The sequence below is a fragment of the Chlorocebus sabaeus genome, chromosome X (genome assembly GCF_047675955.1).
Source record: "Chlorocebus sabaeus isolate Y175 chromosome X, mChlSab1.0.hap1, whole genome shotgun sequence".
In the NCBI taxonomy this organism is placed as follows: Eukaryota; Metazoa; Chordata; class Mammalia; order Primates; family Cercopithecidae; genus Chlorocebus; species Chlorocebus sabaeus.
Genome location: NC_132933.1, coordinates 49,808,898 through 49,830,773, shown reverse-complemented (window position 1 = coordinate 49,830,773; position 21,876 = coordinate 49,808,898). Strand labels below are relative to the sequence as shown.

Below are 21,876 nucleotides of genomic sequence, written 5' to 3'. Positions count from 1 at the left end.
AGCCTCCAGAGTAGCTGAGACTATAGGCGCCCACCACTGCGCCCAGCTAATTTGTTGTATTTTTAGTAGAGACGGGGTTTCACTGTGGTCTCGATCTCCAGACCTCGTGATCCACTCGCCTCGGCCTCCCAAAGTGCTGGGATTACAGGTGTGAGCCACCGCGCCCGGCCACAATTCATAGTTAATAATACACTTTTAAATATATTATCTCATTTGATTCTAGAAAAAGTTCAGCCAAGTAGTACCTCCATAATGAATTAGGAAGAAAAAAAAAGGAAGAAAGGAAGAAAGAAGAGACAAGATGGAAAGAGAAGAGAGCTCTTCAATTCTTAATGGTATCTTCAAAGACCCTTAAGAGTCTGGGGACCTCAGGCTGAGAACTACAGATCTTAGGAATATATTGTTTACCCTTTCCTTTTGGAAAGGGAGGAAGGAAAGAGAATTGTAATTTTTGAACATTTATTCTGTGTCAAAAACTTGCTGTAAGCAAGACAAACCTTACATTTACTAACTACTTTCCTTTTCAGGTGTTTTATGAGTGTCATGCAACTTATTTCACAACATGCTTCCATACCAATCCACATACATTCTCCTGAATGAAAACAGGATTATTCATGTTGATGACGAAGACATTGATAACAATAATAAATAACAGTTATAACAGCTATTTGTTATGGACCCACCTTGTTAACTAGGCACTGAATGTCATGGGGGTAAATATACTCTTTAAATTGCCCTTCAGTTTTAGAAGGGAAACCATCTAGATGTCTGGATAGATAAAGCAACATTATCTCTATAGTATTAAAATAGAGAAACTTGCTAAATCAACAGAGTCCATATGTGAATTTGGGTCCACTTATTATAACTGCCCCCTTTTTAAAATCAATAGGATGGCCTAGTTTTGGACCTAATAAAGTACTTTATGACTTTCCTGAATATTCCTAAGATTTTTTTTTAATGAAACAATTAACAAGAATAAATCATCCAAACTAAAAGAAACTATACGTTTAACTGGGACATATTAAATTATCAGTTTTTGAGATATTACCAGCTACGTAGGAGGCTGAGGTGGATCGCTTGAGGCCAGGAGTTTGAGATCAGCCTGGGCAACATAGCAAGACCCCCATCTACAAAACAACAACAACAAAAATTAGCCAGCCTTAGTGGCATACATCCTCAGTTCCAGCTACTTGAGAGGCTGAGGCAGGAGGATCCCTTGATCCCAGGAGTTCAAAGTTACAGCGAGCTATAGTGGCACCACTGCACTCTAGCCTGGGTGACAGAGTGAGACCCCACTTCTCTAAAAAAAATAAAGAGAAATATATATTAACATGCATGTTGCTGGGCACGGTGGCTCACGCCTGTAATCCTAGCACTTTGGGAGGCCGAGGCAGGCGGATCAGAGGTCAGGAGATCGAGACCATCCTGGCTAACACAGTGAAACCCCATCTCTACTAAAAATACAAAAATGAGCCGGGCGAGGTGGCGGGCGCCTGTAGTCCCAGCTACTCAGGAGGCTGAGGCAGGAGAATGGCGTGAACCTGGGAGGCGGAGCTTGCGGTGAGCTGAGATCCGGCCACTGCACTCCAGCCTGGGCGACACAGTGAAACCCCGTCTCAAAAAAAAAAACAAAACGAAATTAGGTCTTGCTATGTTGCTCAGGCTTGTCTTGAACTCCTAGCCTCAAGCAATCCTCCTGCGACTTCCCAAAGTGCTGGGATTACAGGTGTGAGCTACTGTGCCCAGCCCATATATTCTGAAAAGGATTATATTCATTGATGAAGTCAAGCCAGATGTCCCTGGATGGGAATGGAGGGCATTTTAGGGCAGCAAGAGAATAGAGGTCAGGGTCTATACTTCCTTTCAGTAGCAGAGACATGAGCATTTCTCTGTATCAGGACCCAAAGAAGACTCTGTGATGGGCCTGGGGAAGCTGGTCACCTGGTTTTGGCAAACATTCCACTACCCAGAGGGTTGGATAGAAGCAGCAGGGACAAGGGATCTGAAGATACCATGCCAGTTCAGTAAATGAGCACCTCATCCCTAATCAGTGTGGACAGACAGCTGAAGACAGCAGGGATCTCCTCAGGCTTTGGTGCTAGATAAGACCATAGAATGCCTGTACAACTAATGGAGATGAGGAATTCCCAGTAATAACTGATGTGGATTTCCCACTAGCATGCTAGGATTGGATATCAGAGTCATATTTATATTCATTTAAAGGTGCTTTGAAAATGTGACATTTCTTATATGCTGAAGGGTGTGAACTAAGATCCATATCTGTTTGGTAGGCCTCCTATTCAAACTTTCATTAACAAATCCTTATTTTCTTTTGGAAAGTTTTCATGAATATCGTGGGCTATGTTACAACTGTCTTCTTAATGGGATAGGGGTCAAGAACTCAATTAGTTGGCTAGGCCCTAGATTCCACAGAGGACATGAGGATGAGAGGCCCCAAGCCTGCCCATCTGGTCACCTATCATTCACTAATGCAAAATTTGAATTATTTCAGCCATCTGACGCCAGGGATTTGCCTATTTAAATGAAGTATTCACTAAGATGCAAGGTCTAAGATGTAGTCTTCATTGAATGCACATTTAATGAGCAACTTCTATGTGCTGTGTACCAGCGTTAGAGAAATGTGATAATTAGGTTCAGTAATCAATGGGCTGCATATAATTATTAAACCTCCTTTCTTCTTTACATTGATCCTTTCTCTTGCCACTCCCCCTCTCTGTCTACACCATAACCAACAGTCCAGAATTTGGGGAAGAATAATTGACACCTGATGGGTCTAGTCATCACTTGATGGTGTGATGGTCACAATGCAGCCAGCCTACAACCTAGCCTGGTTTCTACTACTCTGACAATATATTGACTAGACACCTAAAAGTATGTTCAATAACTTACTAGCACCTATTGCAAGGGGGATGACAACAGCGGTAGAAAATACTTCATTATTTTAAGTATTTATGTCTCGGGAAAATGAACCTGTTTACTTGCAATTTGCATTTCTTTTCAAAATTAGCCTATGTGCATCTATGGCCTATCTCCCTTGTCTCTTATAACTTGTAAAAAAATCCTTTAAATTTTAAAGATATTAACAATTTGTATTTATGTGTTGTGATTATTCTGTTCTGTGTTGCATGCCTAATAATTCCTCTCATGTTGTTTTATAATAAAGTTATCTAAAGTATTTATGTATGAAAATCTATCCACCTTTTCCTGTAGGTATCCTGTCAATAATATTTAGAAAGGTCATCTGAGCCATGATAAAATATCCTTCATTTTAAACAAACAATCTATGGTTTCACTTATCAAATGTAAATCTTTAATTCATTTGGAATGTACTTTGGAATAAAGTGTAAAGCAAAAGATCTAACATTCCCCTCAAATATTGTGACTATCCCATCCTTTCACTAATTCAAATACTCCCTCTAACATATCTAACAAATTAAACACATATACACAGACACAGATATTTCCATTCTGTTACCCTGATTTGTTTTGGTGTCCAAAATACACTTTTAGGGTACCATTTTATAACCAATTTTTCTATGTGGCAACTTCTCCTTAATTTCCAACCTCAGAATTTTTCCATTTTCATGTTTTAGGTCATTTAAAAATAAACTAGTTTTATTAGCCTTGAATTTCCTTTGTATATCAATTTCGGGAGAAAAATACTTAGAAAACCATACATATAATCTGATCCCAATTTGTTAAAAAAAAGTTGTGTGATCTTTATTACAAATATTTATGTATACACATAATTCCAAGAATATATGGTAAAGTATTAACTATTTCAGGTGTGTGCTTGTATCTCCCATTTGTCCTCCTCCCACTCACCACCCACAACCACCCTCCTCCGCTCCCCTCCCCACCATCTACTTTCCTTCCTGCTCTGTGTCCCCGACACTTACCAACACAGACTATACAAAAGGTCTTCCTTGCCCTCCAGCTTCCAATTTGGCCAAGGGAAATACCCAGCAGATGTTTGGAGGACAGCGAAGTCAAGCATTTATTCCCTCTCATTTCATTTTCTCTTTCAGGGTTGCTGTGAGCTGACTGCATCCTGAAGATTACAGCTACTGTCAGGTGGACCTTTCCACACAGCTGTATACCATTCCAGTAACCCCTTCCTTACCTCCCACTCCCTCTGCTCCTCCCCCCTTCCTTTCCTCTCGTCTCCTTTGCAGAGGGGTAGTAACACTATGTTATGCCCTGAATTGTGCACCCACCCCTCCCCACACCCACCAAATTCATGTTGAAGTCCTAATCCCCAATACCTCAGCATGTGACTGTAGTTGGAAATAGGGTCTTTACAGAGATAGCTAAATTAAATGAGGTCATTGGGGTGGGTCCTAATCCAGTGACTAGTGTCCTTAGAAGAGATTAGGACACAGATACAGAGAAAAAGGCCATGTGATGACAGGGAGGACAGCTGTGTAGAGGCCTCAAAAAAAATCCTCTGGCAACACCTTGATCTGACTTCCAACATCCAGAACTGTGAGAAAATAAATTTATTGTTTAAGCCACTCAGTCTCTGGTACTTTGTTATGGCAGCCTGAGCCAGCTAATATACACCACAACCCTACCCCTCTGGTGACAACTCAGGGAAAAAATTCTTTAACTCTCGTCAAATCATCCATTTTTGAGTCCCATTTATTTATTGCTTGGATCTTGAATGATCCAGCAGAATTACACGATTCTGATTTGCATTTGTTCTTACTATGTTTTCTAAAATTTCTACAATAACCACAGAATACAAGCCTCAGTAACATGAAAGGCACACTGCAAATTACTTGCTTTGAAATTTAGAAACAAATTTTATTTAAGATCTGAAATACAATTCCTAAAATATCAACTTTTCCAGAAAACCGTGGCTACACAATAATGCATTGCCTCTATCATGTTAGAACGTGCATTAGACTCAAATACAAAAACCATGAAACAAATCACCATCCTTCAACAATTTGAGCAAAGATAGAATGCTTAATAACAACATAGATGGACTTGCAGAGGATGGGCTGTTTTACTTCAAGCACCATAAAAAAAAAAAGAGCACAAATGCATGGGTTTTCAGGTATATACATTAAGTTGAACCTTTGGCACTAGGAATCAGGGCGTTTTGTCACGTAGCATTAACACATATTAGAAAATTGTGTAGTGTCAAAGGGATAGGAACCACCAGCATTCAAGCAATGTTGTCAACTAGGCAATAAAATGTTCTACTGTTTCTTCTTTGTTCTAATTACTGCATACACTGGTAGCAACTTTGAAATGAGAAAAGGAGCTTACACTCCTTTTATTTTCTGTTTAAAACAGAACAGAAAACAAACTGAAACATAAGCCCTGTTATACATTAACGATTTTAAAGAACATCAATTTTACAAGAAAAAGACTAAGAACAAAAAGTGTTTACAGATACAGGACAAAAATGGTGAGCTGTCTGTAGACGCTCACAGGGCTTTGCGGTGGTACTCAGCAGAAGCCACTTTGTAATCACTGGCAGTAAAGAGAGATGCAGAATTCTTTGCCAGATATTTTAGGAAATCATGCAAATAGCCCAACAATAATGCAAGGCTTTTCTCATCAAGGGGCGTATAGGCCAACATTGCTCCAATTCTTACAAATAATCTCAGTAGGTGTGGTGCTCCATAAACCTGAGACATTGGAGCATCAGGGTGAGCCAAGAGGATTTCAGCATACTGGGGCCTCTCAAATTTGTAGAGCAGCTGAGTGCCCAACATCACATTGAAATATTCTTTTATTCCTGCCACAACTTCATTAACTGCATATTCCTTATTATCAACATTTCCCTGCGACTTCTTGCAATTTGCATACTCCTCCAGAATTGCATCTACATTTTTCTTAGCAGGGAGTTGAAACAGCTGCTTCTGCCTGGTAACTAAGTCCCAGTCCTCAACAAGCCATGGTTTTAATTCTTCAGGAATCTTCACTTTAACCTCCATTCTATTCTTAAACGCCTCCTCACTTTCAACAGTGGGGTCTGCCCGGGCCCTTTTCTTCCGAGGGGGCTGAGGTGCTTCGCTGGTACTGCCACCATCTCCGTTTCCAGGAGTCTTCTGTTTGTTCTTTCTGGTCTTCCTCACGGATCCTGAAGGGGGATTCTCTGCAGAGCGACCCCCCCATCTTCCTGGGAGAGCTGGTTCAAGATTTTTCTGCTGTGGACCAGCTGTCTTCTTTCCTGAGGAGGCCCCTCTCATCTTACTTCTCTGCATGTTGCTTCTAGTTGGTTTTTTGAAGTTCTCTTCTTCTGCAGATTGCTGTCCACGAGGTTGAGAACCCTGCTTTCTGGAACTCATTCAACCCTGTTTTTATTCCAACCACTGTAATATATAAAATATTTTACTTGGTTGTTTTCTATGGCAACCTTTATGTTTCATAAAGGCCCATCAGAGCATAACACATTCTAACTCCCTTAAAATCTGGATTTCAAATCCCATTTCAGGACTCTTTATAAGTGATTTTTTTTTTTTTTTACCTCCTTTCCCTCTCTCTGATCCTCACTACCAGCCACTACTCTCATCTCACCCAAATACTCATCACATCTACCCACAAATTACTCTGTTGATGCCACTCACAAGATAGGAAAGCAATTTTAAAGAAAGAAGGAATTAAATGAAAAAGAAAATATAAGGCCGGGCGCGGTGGCTCAAGCCTGTAATCCCAGCACTTTGGGAGGCCGAGACGGGCGGATCACAAGGTCAGGAGATCGAGACCAGCCTGACTAACACGGTGAAACCCCGTCTCTACTAAAAAAAATACAAAAAACTAGCCGGGCGAGGTGGTGGGCGCCTGTAGTCCCAGCTACTCAGGAGGCTGAGGCAGGAGAATGGCGTAGACCCGGGAAGCGGAGCTTGCAGTGAGCTGAGATCCGGCCACTGCACTCCAGCCTGGGTGACAGAGCAAGACTCCGTCTCAAAAAAAAAAAAAAAGAAACTATAAAAGGCAGTGGAGTTGAAATTTAAGACTTCTGAACAGGAGAAATGACAATATGGAATAGGGAAGGTTATACTTAGTTGACTAAGGGCAAAATGAATAACAGTAAAGGTTCTTGTGTAAGTCCAGAAAGGTCTGAACTAGGATGATGACAGAGGCAAGAAAAACTGAAGAATACAGAAATCATTAAGAATATAGTAAACAAAGGAGGGAGGAATCTGCAATTTCAAACCTGGGTAATTAATGAATTTAATAAAAGCACTGAATTTAGGGTTTAGTTTGGAATCAGAAATAAAATGACAGAACCTAGGTAATTCATCCATTCATTAATCTATTCAGTTTGTCATTATACATTACTGCATATCTGCTTTGGGACAGGTACTATGGTAGGTGCTAGAGATCCAAATATCTAAAGTGACAATTGTAAAACAATAAGGTTAGTATAATGATAGTTATAGGCACAAAATGGCTTGGGAGCAGATACAAGAAATGGTACATGACACCACCGTCAGTGATTGTTGAAGCAGCTAAAAAAAAGATTGGTGAGGGAGGAGTCAGTGATGACTCCCAGGTATGGGTGATTAGGTCATTAGTATTATCACCAAATGATAATACTCCATTTACAGGAGGAGAAAATGGATTGAAGGAAAAGTTGTGTTGGGCCTATTGCGTGTGAGGTGTACAGTTAAACATAAAATTATAAAGCTCAGTTTCGTCCAGCTAACTGGGTACCCCCCCCAACACACACACACACACACACACACACACACACACACAAAATTAAAGCTCGGGTGAGAAGTAAAAGCCAGAAATGGAGATCTGAGAGTAAACATCACATAGCTGGTAGTAGACACTACGAGGGCCAATGAAATCAGGGAGAAGAGAGGAAGAACTTCAAGTACGGAATTCTGGAAAACGTAAGGACGAAAGGCATTTAAGGGATGCATAGAGACCACAAATGAAACAAAAATGTTAAGAGTAGCCATAACAGAATTAGAAGAATGTCATTTTGGATGCCAAAGAAGATGAGCGTTCCAAGAAAAAGGTATAATCTACAGTGTAAAGTGCAGCAGGGAGTGCTAGTGAGAAAGGGATGCAAAAAATAGTCTTCCATTATTCTTACGGTGTGACAGAGGAAACAATTCCTTTGACTTACACAATCTTCCTTCTTTCCCTTCCAAGAACTCCTAGTGATTTCCCAGATGAAATCTTATAGATCTTCTAGGATGGTCTAGAAGGGTGAAGTGGGAGATACAACCTAGAAAGAAAGGCAGGTATCTGCAATGAAGATGAACTTTTGTGAAATCATCTAAGGAAAAGAAAAAAATGAGTAATTTATAAACATGTGGTTTATATGTTTAAACACATATATCAATCATATACTGCAATTGTAAATCGTGGTATCAGAGAAAATACTTGAGTTCTGCTGTCAGACAGACCTTTACTTCAGTTAGGCTCCATCACTGATGAGTTGTGAGACCTCAGGCAAGACATGTAAGCTCTCTTAGCCTCTTTTTCTCATCTGTGGAATGTGGCAAATTACCCATAGCCTTCACAGGCTCCTGTGAGAATTTCATAAAGGTGATGAGGCTGAACAGCTAGCACAGTACCTTGCCAGAGTATTTGTACATGGATACAAAGATGTTCAATGTAGTGGTGTTTGCAGTACTGAAGAACTGGAAAACACCTACCTATTCTTCAATAGGAAAATGATAACATAAATTATGTATGACTACTACAGAAGAACATTCAAATGAATTAAGCAGAGATCCATGTACTGACATGGAAAGATGTTCAATATATATTATTAGGTAAATAGGCAGATGGCGTAATACTATAGGATCCCAAATGCAATACGACCGTAGAGACAGATAAGGCCGGGCACGGTGGCTTACACCTGTGATCCCAGCACTCTGGGAGGCCGAGGCAAGCAGATCATGAGGTCAGGAGTTTGAGACCAGCCTGGGCAACGTAGTGAAACCCCGTCTCTACTAAAAATACAACAAACAAAAAAAGTAGCCGGGCATGGTGGCGCACGCCTGTAGTCTCAGCTACTTAGGAGACTGAGGCAGGAGAATCCGAGAGGCTTGAACCCGAGAGGCGGAGGTTGCAGTGAGCTGAGATCGCACCACTGCACTCTAGTCTGGGCGACAGAGACTCCATCTCCAAAAAAAGAAAAAAAAGATAGTACAGGTAGAGAAATAAACATTAGTGTGAAATAGTTTTTGGGAAGAGTGTGCTCTCATTTGTGTGTGTGTTTTAAACAGATGTCTATAAATGTGCATGGAAATATCTAGACAGATAAATACCAGCCTGTTAAAATCAGGGTAACTTCTGAGAAAGGGATGATGGTAGACCAGCCTTAAACCAGGTTTCTCTAGTAACTACAACTTTCACCTAAAGAAAAAGCCCATCAGCCATTCTGTAGCCGTTAACACTGTGTAGGCAGGCGTCAGGGAGGCTCTGAGAAGAAAATCAGAGATAAGAAATGTTTGGTAGTAGCACAAATGTTTGGTAGGGCAAAAAGAAGAAAAAAAGAAAAGAAAAGAAAAGAAAAGAAAAGAGAAGAAAAGAGAAGAGAAGAGAAGAGAAGAGAAGAGAAGAGAAGAGAAGAGAAAAGAAAAGAAAAGAAAAGAAAAGAAAAGAAAAGAAAAGAAAAGAAAAGAAAAGAAAAGAAGGCCGGGCACGGTGGCTCAAGTCTGTAATCCCAGCATTTTGGGTGGCTGAGGTGGGCGGATCTCTTGAGGTCAGAAGTTCAAGACCAGCCTGGCCAACATGGTGAAACCCCGTCCCTACTAAAAATACAAAAATTAGCCAGCCATAGTGGTGCACACCTATAATCCCAGCTACTTGGGAGGCTGAGGCAGGAGAATCGCTTGAACCTGTAAGGTGGAGGCTGCAGTGAGCCAGGAGATTGTGCCACTGCACTCCAGCCTGGGTGACAGTGAGACTCTGTCAAATAAATAAATAAATATGCACGCATGCTTGAAGACTAGATCCCTGAATCAAGAAAGCCAGTTATTGGGAAGAGAGGCCTGGATGCTAGTACTTTCACTAAGCAAACAATATCCTCTAACTGAAAGAGCACAAAGCTTTGAGCAGAAATTCAAGGGTAAAGTCAGTCTTCAGAAAGCATCAAAATTTGTAAATATGGAGACTGATCCCTGTGGGAATCAGAAACTTTCTGGCTGAGAGGGACACGGAGACACATCCTGTGAAGGATCAGACAGTGGTGATAGTGGCCAGTGTATCATGGCATTAAATTGTAAGCTATCATGCTTCTAGAATAATGTTTCTAAAAGAATTGCTTTGTGACCAGGACAGAGCAGATACAGTATCTGAAGACTTCTGAGAATTGTTACTACAGGTTGAGTATTCCTTATCCAAAATGCTTGGGATGAGAAGTGTTTCAGATATTGGAATATTTGCATATGCATGAGAATATCTTAGGGATGGGACCCCAGTGTAAACAGGAAATTCATTTGTTTCATATACACCTTATACACATAGTCTGAAGGTAATTTTATATAGTATTTTAAACATTCTTTTTCACCTGTCACATGAGGTCAGATGTGGAATCATCTACTAGTGGCATGTTGGCACTCAGAAAGTTTCAGATTTTGGAGCATTTCAGATTAGGGATACTCAACCTGCATGAGTAAATCCAGAAAGCCCATCTTGGGGCTCATAGTGCAGAGGATCCATAAAACAAAAGGATGATAGTGAAAATATCACCTAAAGAAAGCAACGTGACCTAGTGCCAACCAGACTGTGTAAAACACATTTAAGTAGAGCCAAGCTGGAAAAAAACCATTCTGGAAGTCAGACTGGTACCTGGTGGGTATATAATTGTGAATAGGGATGGAGGGAGCTGTGACTCAACACATGGAGAAAATTGGGGCATAAATTAGGGACAAGTCATCAACTATTTTCCCACCTGTTCCCTACAGGTCAGCTCTAGGGTAAACCAGAAATTCAGAAAACACTTTTGTACTTATGTTTGTCTTAGTTTTCTATCTTTAATTTTTACAACAGTTTAATCTCTGTATAAATAATACATTTAAACAGAGGTGAGTTCATAATGGCTATCAAAGCTTAGATTTTTCCTTTTAAAAACTTTACTATGATAACCAATAATCTTCCCATGTTAAGGTTATAATATGCATCCATTTTGAGTCATATAAGAGATATTCCGTCAAATGAGTATACCTTAATTTACTTAGCCACTCCTTCCCTGGAAATATCCAGTGCACACCTCCCACCAACATATTCTTTAATAATCAATGAAAACATTTTGTGTAAACATTTTTTACTCTTGCTTCCTATTATTCCTTTAAGACTCTCAGAAGTGGGCTTAGTGAGTCAAGAGATAGAACACTCTCAATACATTGCCAAATTACTCCCTCTGCACAAGTTGTGCCAATTTCTAATCCTACAAGCAGTGTGTAAAAATATTTACTATGCCTCACGCTCTGGCCAGCACTGGGGATCATTTTAAAATACTTTTTTTCCTTTCATTTTTAAGTTTAAAAATTAAGAACAAATATTTTGATAGATTTCTTTTATTTTAACTCCTTAATCCATCCAGTAGTTTGTAAGTTATGAACTGACAATCTTCGTTCACCTCAATTAGATCTTGTGGTACCATTTATATTTCTTTTATATACCTATAGATAACAAATTATATAAAGATATGAACATTCTTCCCTTATCACCTACCCCTCTCCCACCCCAATCCTAGGAGTATCCTCTGAATGAGCATGTATGCCTTCAAATCTTTTCATGTACACATTCACATAAAACGTAACTTTAAGGACTCAATGTGTATATTATACACATAGGTATGTGAATATATAGCATGCATTTATTTGTTTTGACAAATGTGAGATGCTTACTGCTCTGCACCTTGCCTTGCTCACTTATGGGCATCTTTCCATGTCAGTACATACCTACCTTTTCTTTTTAATAGTCATAACACATTCTTTAATCTGTTATGTACTATAGCCAGTCTCTGAACATTTAGGCTTTTCCCAATATTTCATTATCACAAAAATACTGCAATGCACATCAGTGTATACAAATATTAGAGCATTAGTACCTCTGAAGGATATATTCCAAGAGGAACTATTTAGCCAAAGGATTTGCTTATTTATAACTTTTATGAGATAGAGCCAAATTCATCTCACAAAGAATTGTTTTAATTTGTACTCCTAACAAAAATATAAAAGTTCATTTTTTCATGACTTCAAGAACATTGGAAAAACATCTTTTTTAAAAAAAAGAGAGGCTTTTCTTGGGCCAACCTAACATGTAGTAACATAATTTCATTTGAATTTGTGTGATATCATCTTTTCATACATTCACTGGTCACATACGTTATCTTATATGAATATTTTTGTTCTCTTCTACTAGGTTGTTTGCTATTATTTTCTAACAATTAAATATTAGTTTTATGTTGGAAATTTTTTTCCAAACCATCACTTTGTCTAATGGTGTCTTACTATAAGACTGTTGTATGTATATGTGCATACATCTCTCAATATCACAGACAAATCTATCAGCTTTTTCCCTTGTGACCTTTGGCTTTTACATCATGCTTAGGGAAAATGCTCCAAAAATACTGTAGAAGTGATTTCCTACCCATTATTGGTACTTTTATCGTTTTCCTCAAATATATAACTAACTTTTTCTAATATTCACCACTGAAGAGTTTATTCTTTCCCCACTGGTATGAAATACCACTTTATAACATTCTAAATTCTCAGAGGTATATGGGTCTTTCAAGGTACTCTCTTCCAAATTATTTTTGATTATTTAACTTTTTTTTTTTCTTTTTTTGAGATGGAGTCTCGCTATCACCTAGGCTGGAGTGCAATGGCGCAATCTCGGCTCACTGCAACCTCCGCCTCCTGGGTTCATGCAATTCTCTGCCTCAGCCTCCCGAGTAGCTGGGATTACAGGCACCCGCCTGTATTTTTAGTAGAGACAGGGGTTTCACCATCTTGGCCAGGCTGGTCTTGAACTCCTGACCTCGTGATCCACCCGTCTTGGCCTCCCAAAGTGCTGGGATCACAAGCGTGAGCCACCGCGCTCAGCAATTATTTAACTTTTAAAGGTATCACTGTCTCTAGGCCATCTGTTCTGTCACAGTGGTATATCTGACAGTTCTCCCCAGTATTAATTTAATTATCACAGCTTAAAGGCATAAATGTTGCTCTTGAATAACACTTGTAAATGGATGGCTACACTAAGAATATTTAATGCAGTATTATTTTAAATAGCAAAACACTAGGACCAATAGAAAAGGTTATCAATAGTGACTTCACATATTATGTGATTAACATTTTATAATAAAATATATATATTTAAAACTCACACTGACTTTCTGATCTACTCTTATTCATGGATCTCACAAATGGTCAGCCCAATTTTTCAGTTAATCATCACTGCACATAGTATACTTTGTACACATACCATTCAGACTGGGCTCATTCCCTCCTAAGTTCCACCCATCCTCTGAGAGCCAGGTCAAGGTCCTCTTCCTTTGTGAGATTTTTTTTCTCTATTTCAGGTCACCCTGACCTTTGCTTTCTCTGAGTCCCTGTTGGCTCAACAGTCCACCCCCTACCTTTAGCCCCTAATCATTCTCTAAATGGTCTCATGTAAAGGTATTCTGTGCCTACCCATCTAATGCATCTCTTCCACGAGGGCAGGGCCCTCCTCTGAAACCTACTTTTCAGAAGGGAGGAAAAAAAGGAAATTACAGTGACTCCATATGTAGCTGTCAAAAGGCTGAAAAACCTTCAAACCTTACTTCATCTCTCCACACAAGCAATGGGTCATTTGGGAATCAGACTGCAAATGCTAACATCTTTTGTGTATGCATATGTCAGAAAAGAGTGTGAATAACATTTTGTTGGAATAAACCTTTAAATGCACATATACCATATCAGTTACATTCATATCAATTTTCTCTTCTGGATCTTGAAACATTTCCATTACATTTAATAGATTTTTTTAAAGTCTGAGACAAAGGAGGAATGATGTAAAAGCTGTTAGCAGACTGAATATTCAGTGAAAAGACTTGCTTATTTATAAATTTGGTTTGAACTGCTAGCTAAAATTATAGCTCCTGGAAATTTCCTCATAAATAAATATGACCAATATACTCAAAACCTTTCTAGATTGTTAAGACAAGCCAGAAGTCATAATTTCGGAATTCAGTTCTAGTGGTAACTGCTGCTTCTGGAAAACGAGGAGAGAAACCAACAGTATTAATTATTATTATTTTTACACAATTCCAAAAAGAGATATCCACTGCTTTTAGAAGTAGGTGTAAATGTGTAGATAAAACAGGAGATTATCAGGACTAACAGAACCATAATTATTATTAAAGCAAATACTTACACGTGCCATGCACTGTCCTGGTACTTTACATGTAATCCTCTCAACAATCCTACGAAGTAGGAACTATTATTATCATCTCTGTTTCATATACGAGGAACTTAGGTATAAAGTGAGTAAGTATCTTACCCAAGATCACATAGTTAAGTGGCAGAGCCAGGATTTAAATTCAGGAAGTATTTGCTCTTAACCACTAAACTATGCTGCATATAGGATGCTCCAAAGAAAAATGTAATATATGGAACTGTGGAACTACTACAGGGGATTGACTGTAATATCTTTTATCAAGGGATGTAAGATTACACAGTCCTCTGTTGCTTATGTACTTTCTATACTGAAACTACCAATGGACTTAGCTCCATCCTTCTCTTCTCAGAATTTAGACTACTTCCCCAGATAGGAGCTTATTAATTTTCAAAATATTCCTGGACAGTTAGGAAGGTTATGTGGTATTATCTTGTTTAAGAACTGAGGCCAGAAGGGAAGCACTTACCCAAGATTCTGTAATCAGGGAAGGTTCTGCAATCAGGATCAGACCTCCTGATCCTCACTATACAGCAAACTTAGCTTTTCTGATGGTGACCTAGAAGGTCAAACAAAAGGACAGGAAAGGACATAAAATAAAAAGATATGAGATATGGCTTTCTTCTACATCAGCCAATGCAATTTCATCACACACAAAGGACACCAAAGCTGATAAGTAATGTACATGTATTTCTTTTTCCTTTCTTGTGGCTACATTTTCAAATTTAACTTATTGTATATTTATATAATTTCTGACAATTTTTTTAACTTTTCCTTAAAGATAATTTCAAATGGATGAAATAATAGTATTACAAACCTACACGAATCCATCATCCAGCTTTCAACAATTACCAACTGAAGGCCATCTTGTTTCATCTATAACCCCACCCACTGCTTCCCCCCACCCCCGACTTTTTCAAGCTCACGGGAATATCTGACTTCTGTATTTTATTATACAAAAATTTAAACGTATACCAAGGAAAGCAGATTAATATACGGAACCCACTGCCTATCACTTAGCAAAAACTATTATTAATTTAGAGCCAATTTTGTTTCATCTATACCCCTCCCCATTTCCCCCTACCGCTTAGATTATTTTGAAGCAAATCCTAGTCATTAATGTATTTAGAAGCCAATCCCAGACATTATATTATTTAATCCGTAAATATTTTCGTATATGTCTCTACAAAAAGGACAATTTGAAAACATAATCACAATACTACTGTGACGCCTTAAAAAACTGACATCAATTCCTTAAAAAACATCAAATATCGAATCCATGTTCCAATTTTCCCGATGCGTCTTAAACATATTTTTACAGTTGGTGTGTTCGATTCAGGATCCAAACAAGGCCTACTCATCGCATGTGGTTCATCTCCAGCTCGCTCTCGTTCTCCATCTCTTTCTTTCTCGCACTCCACCCCCCCACCTTTTATTTAACTTTTCAACATGGGAAAATTACAATCTCTGCAATTTTGAGGCAATTCCCAAATAGCAAATTATTTCATTGGTAAAAATTGATATATCTCTTTTAATTTATTCTAGGAAAGAAATTGATGGCAGAAAGGGCACTACAATTAGCGAATTTATATAATTTATAATTTTTCTCATTCTATTACGTGTATTATTTATCTCCATAACAATAGCTAATATCTTCAGGGGCCAGGCTTCATATTACGTGCCTTATACGCACTATTATACAGTACACGTCTCTGAGGTAGATACTATTATTATCACCATTTTACAAACATGGAAACCGAGACACAGAAAGAACAGGAGCCTTGCCCAAGCTGGGCGTTGGCGAGCAGGAATCTGAATCCAGCTCTGACCGATTGTGAAGGAACTAGCTAATCCCGTCTATACCCGACGAAAAGAGGAAATCATCGACCCTTTCTCCCCACCCCCACCCCGAAACCTGAAACGAGAATCCAGCTCTTCCCAGCAGCCGACGTGTGATCACTGCCGTTCCTCCAACCGCCATAGTAAAGCCAGGTTTCTCTGGCAACTGATATCCATAGGCAGACACGTCACCCTGGAGGAGGGCGTATGCCCTTCAGCCAATCACAATCGTCTTGTCTAAGTTTTAGAATGTTCCATAACCAAATGATTGGACAACCACCCCCACGTCAGCAATGACACTTCGCCGCAGTAAAGGCGGGTGCTAGCAACCTGCTTCTTCACTGTTAAGGCCTACAGCAAACCAATCCTCTTCCTCCGTCAGTGCGAGTTCCGGCCAATGACGTTCGCCCTCTTAGGTTTTTAGCCCGCCCTCCAACAGCGTGACAGCCGTTTGGTCATAAGTCTATAGGGCAGAATGTTCACGTGGCCTATTTCACGACCCAGAGTTCCTCCGACCAGAGGGTTTTTTTTTTTTCCTTTTCCTTTTTTTTATTTTTTTATTTTTTTTTATTTTTTTCCTGCAGGGAGGCATTATGGGTTTGTGTTCCCCCCCCCCCCAGTGGGAGAGGAAGTGTCTACGTGGCCTGCGGAAATAGGCGGAAATGAGCTAAGGTTCCCGCGAGTGGGGAAGCGCGAGGTCAAATCTGGGGCCACGCCCGCAGGCCTGTGGCGCAACTCCCCGAACATGGAAAAAAAAAGGCGCAGTGGGGGGTTCTGCTGTGTTTGCGAGTTAGGGTCGTGAGTGCAACGGGCGCAAGGCATTAAGTAAGGCCAGTGTGTTAGTGCGCGGGCAGGCTCGAGTGCCCCTGGGGTTGCTGTGTGAGCGGCCCTCGTGGCGCTGGAGGTGATGTGTTTGCGCAAGCGTGCGCCCCTGGCGTCTGGACTGGTGAGAGCCACGGCGCGCGCCCGCGTGCGTGATTGGGGTGGGAGTTGCGGGGAGGGGTTAGCTACTGCGCGCAGGTTGTTATCTATTTCTGTATTTTGTTTGAAAATGTTCTAATGAAAAGGAAAATAAGGCAAGGCGACAATAACAGAGATAAAGGGCACTGTCAGAAATATTTTGGCTTTCCCTACTGATTTAAATACTTTAAAAATACACGTCCTACGTTTTCCTCTGTGCCAAAATCTGGTCGTAAACCACAGCCCTCCAATGATTCAGAGCCAAACCCTTCCATCGTCACATTAGCAACTCCAAAGGGAGACTTCTTTCAAGTTGTCTAGTATCTTCCTCCCTCCCCTCTTCCACACCTCCCCCCTCCCTTCCAGGTTGCGTGCAGTTCTCTTGGCACAAATACAATTTTCCTATGAGAATATCTATCTATGACAGCCTTCCCCTCCGTTAGAGACTCCGGATTTCTATGGTGACTAGGGCGCTCTTACCTTTGCGTCCTGATCTCCAAGCAAGCACACTGACCTTCTTCAGGCAAATACGCAGTGTTAATTTTCCAGAAAGTTCTGTGGGTAAGGTTTATACCTCTCGAGTTCACCACTAGATGCCGCCAAATCCCAGCAAAGGATTGGCTGTGTGGTCCCTGGGATTCTGGGATTTTGTTTCCCTCCCCCCTCCCCTTTCTTGATGTGCTGAACGTTAATATCTAAGGCATCATGGATATCGTTCATTCCTAGGAAAAAATAAAATCAGCTTCTGTGAATAGCACTAGTAGGCAGGGAACTGTGACCCAAGATCCAAATAATTTTGCTCATTTCTTTCCTTTTCTCCTTGGCTGGGGGGGGAAGGCCCCTCTCCATCCCTCGCGTCTTTTGTCCTTGCCTTGTTTAATCAAAGAGTTAATGAATGACCCAAGCACTGATGCTGAAGATCCTAACCCTTTTTCCTCACCTTTTCAAATGCTCGCAACTCACCCAAACTGAAAATACAGATAGCTGTTCCTTTAGTAAAGAGATAAGAACTCATCAGTAAAACTTGGACCCTGGTATTGAAAACTGATTTTCCTTTTCTCTTGAAATTTGTATCAGATATGTGTGTTTGCACCCTATTTTCTGTAGTGGTATTGGTAGACTTTATTGTGTCTTTGGAGTAAGAGAAAGAGACTTAATTGTTAACCTCATTCCACCACTTACTAGTCTCAGTACCCTGGGCAAATGATTTATGTTCTGTGATCATCAGTTTTTTGTATGCTTTCTATATTTTAGATGCTGTGTTATATCCTTCATGTCGATTTTTTTTTAATTCATCACCAAGTCCTTATTAGATGAGCAGTACTAGATCAAAGTCAAACAACAAAAATCATACCCCTTTCAATTATCTATCTTATATACTTGTACACAAGAGGGATTTTTTTTGAGCAGTGGTTCACAAGATGTGTTTCCTGGATGTACCAGAAACATCAGCATCACCTGAAAAATTGCCAGAAATTCACATTCTCAGGTCCCACCTCAAACTTAATGAATCAGAAGTTCGCACGGTGGGGTTTGGTAATCTGTGTTATTACAAACTGTCCCAGTGATTCCAGCACACACTGAAGTTTGAGAACCACTGCTTTGGAGAGTAGAAATGCAATGCATATTTTTGTACTCACCACTAGAGGGTGCTACAGAATGTAAAGCAAAATAATAAATGATGCACAGTATATGTTTTCACACACCATCCATATTATCAGTCCTATTTTACAGATTGAAAACTAATGTGTAAAGATGTCAAATTATTTTCTTAGTGCACACAACAAGTATGGGAACCAGGATTTGAACTTCACCTGCCTCTAGCCCAAGCCCCTAATAGTACTCTGTTGTGTAACCATAATGACTTGTCTTTCCAAGCCTCAAAATACATTAGAAATAACTTGTTCCCTGCTTTGGCTAATGTTGACTGGAGTGTCAAGAAGAGTGCAGGAAAGGAAACCAAGTAAGTGGAAATATTTCGGTGTTTCCTACTCATACCCTTCCTTATCTCCATTCTATAATAGGATATCACATAAAAGCTTCTGAATGTTTTCTTTCTTGTTTTTTAATTCCCCAAATAATATTCTCTTTACTCTGCAATTGCCTTTTTAATTTATGTCTAAATCTCTTCTTCTTCTTCTTTTTTTTTTTTTTTTTTTTTTTTGACTGAGTCTCGCTCTGTCACCCAGGCTGGAGTGAAGTGGTGCGATCTCAGCTCACTGCAATCTCCGCCCTTCCCTCCCCCTACCCCCAATCAGTTCTCCCGCCTCAGCCTCCCGAGTAGCTGGGATTACAGGCATGCGCCACCACGCCCAGCTAATTTTTCTATTTTTAGTAGAGATGGGGTTTCACCATGTTGGCCAGGCTGGTCTTGAACTCCTGATCTCAGGTGATCCACCCGCCTCACCTCCCAAAGTGCTGGGATTACAGGCATGAGTCACTGCACCCAGCCATATGTCTAAATCTCTTCTATGTGTGTTGAAGTTATCAGGGTGGTGAGGAAACTGTTGTTGAAAACCTGTTATGGGCCACACACTCTACACACCCATTAATCTCAACAATAGGCCTGCAAATTGGGTGATATCATCATCATTTTATAGATAATGAAAGTGCATTCTGCAGTGTGTAATTATTTTTCTTTGGTCATATAACTTGTAAATAGTGGAGCCTGGATAATTCCTGGCATATCTGCCCATATTATTTTACTAAGCTTTCTACTTTTTGGGTTTGAATCTGGTTTAGTTATTTACTTGTTAAGTGACTTTAAGTTATTTAACTTTTCTAAGCCTCAGTGTCACATATTAAATAGGAACAAATACTTCTATTTCATAGTCTTAGAGCCACACTATCCAATACTATAGCCATTAGTCATATGTGGCTAAATTTAAATGCAGTGAAATTTTAAAATGTAGATCCTTAGTTGCACTAGTCTCATTCCAGGGGCTTGATAGCTACTTACAGTTAGTGGCTACCATATTAGACAGTGCAGATATAGAACATTTCCACCACTACAAAAAGTTCTACTGGACAGTGCTGATTTAGAGGATATACGGTATGTAAAAGGGCCTAACACGGCGCATATCTCATGGCAGATGCCCAAGAAAAGTGATGTCGTCTGCTTTTTTCTTTCAGCATCAGAGCTAGGGGTGTTCTCCTGTTTTACTGATGGGGTCAGGAGAGGGAAGTAACTTACCCAAGGTACTGTGTTAGGGGATATGTCTGGCACTGGGACCCACATCTCCTGACTCTTGCTCTAACATTCTGTCTAGTATACCCATCCTTATGCTTTTCTGAGTGAGGTTTCAAGGCCAAGCATGTGAACAGTGTGAATTAACTTTGGAGTCAGGGTGGTAACAGAAAAAGGCATAGGAACTGAATGCCTCTTGTGTGCCACACAGCACTGTGCCCAGCTTTTTACATCTGTTATCTTAGCGAATCCTCACTGAAGCCCAGAGAAGTTAAACACTCAGTAAGTAAATGGCAGACCAAGCCCAGGCTTTTTCCCATTATGTCATGCTACTGCCTCAAATTTGAATTCTCCCCTGCCACCTCCACTTACTAGTGGGTTCTCAGAAAATGGGAATTACTCCTCTTTTGGATGTATAGCTGAACTGCTGTCTTCACAGTCTGTTTCAACTGGAATGGAAAAATAGCTTAGGTCAATGTTTGGCTCCAAGGCCCAAGGCCAGACAGAGAATATTTATGGTCCCAGCCTTCAAAGGACAGGCAATGGATCTGAGAACCCTGTGTTAATTTTCAAGGCCACCATTAGCTCATACATTGCTTTTGTGCTAATTAGAAAAGCATGCCACCTGGGGGCAGACAAATTGCAGAGAAGGGCCCATTCCAGTGGAACAGTGAGAAAAAATAACTTTTCTTTCTGTAGGCTGTTGCAACCTCACCAGAGCAGCTGAAGAATGAATTTCAGCCTGGACTCTACCTTATTAGTTGGGCACCCTTGGGGAGGGTGCAACCTGCCCGACATTTTCTGCTGGCCCTGTCTTACCTCATGACTTACCTCATGACTAAGAGCCTTCCTAAGTCTGGAAGGTAGTAGTCAGTCTGTTCTGGAAGGTGGAGAGAGACACCAGTGTTTTCCCATGGTTTCTGGGTAGTAGATAAAATTGGTCTATTCTGAGGTTAATTTGATATTTTAAAATTTTGGTTCTGACTAGCTTATTGGATTTTTTTGAAGAACGTTTCATTAATATAAAGGTTAAAAATAAAACCTAATATTTCAGCTAAGCAAATGGTATTTCTTTAATAAGGATGTTTTTCTATCTATTTATACCGGCCTCATTCCACAGGAATTCTGTAAAGCCAGTCCAGAAATGTAGTCTGAGTCAACCTAGTTTGCTAGCCTGTGAGACCAGGGCAAAGATGAAAATAGTCATGGGAAAGTTTTATCCTTTTAGGGGTATCCATCCTCTTCTAGTTCCTCTCTCCTCTCTCCTCCTATGACAAATCCCCACCCTGAGACTGACCCACCCATTTGACAGAAAGAGATTACTTCTTCAAATGACCCAAAACACTGAGATCCTGAACCTAATCAGTAATGTCCTTGGGTGACCTTGGGATGCCAGACTCACACATAATTCCTTGTTGTCCCCTTCCTGAGTTAATAGTTTAGCATACAATTTACCAGAATGTGTGGTTTCCTGAGCCACAGACTTCACTTGGAATGAT

The 21,876-nt window shown here is 40.1% G+C and overlaps 1 protein-coding gene across 8 annotated transcripts; it reads right to left on the bottom strand.

The window, feature by feature from the left end:
* Positions 1-4,802: 4,802 nt before the first annotated feature.
* On the bottom strand, positions 4,803-17,788 carry MORF4L2 (mortality factor 4 like 2). Of its 8 annotated transcripts, none has more exons than XM_007992423.3 (4): positions 17,671-17,788; positions 14,861-14,950; positions 8,120-8,272; positions 4,803-6,350 (listed from the first exon to the last, which is right to left on the bottom strand). In XM_007992423.3, exon 4 carries the CDS (start codon positions 6,324-6,326, stop codon positions 5,460-5,462), a length of 867 nt encoding a protein of 288 aa, XP_007990614.2. In that variant the 5' UTR covers positions 6,327-6,350; positions 8,120-8,272; positions 14,861-14,950; positions 17,671-17,788; the 3' UTR covers positions 4,803-5,459. The 8 variants fall into 8 exon arrangements, with proteins under 8 accessions (XP_007990614.2, XP_007990615.2, XP_007990613.2 ...); XM_007992424.3 differs by having other exon boundaries at positions 8,120-8,241; XM_007992422.3 differs by having other exon boundaries at positions 8,120-8,221.
* Positions 17,789-21,876: the final 4,088 nt, after the last annotated feature.

Excerpts from the sequence above, each read along its gene's own strand:
- MORF4L2 (XM_007992423.3), bottom strand. The coding sequence starts at position 6,326 with ATGAGTTCCAGAAAGCAGGGTTCTCAACCTCGTGGACAGCAATCTGCA.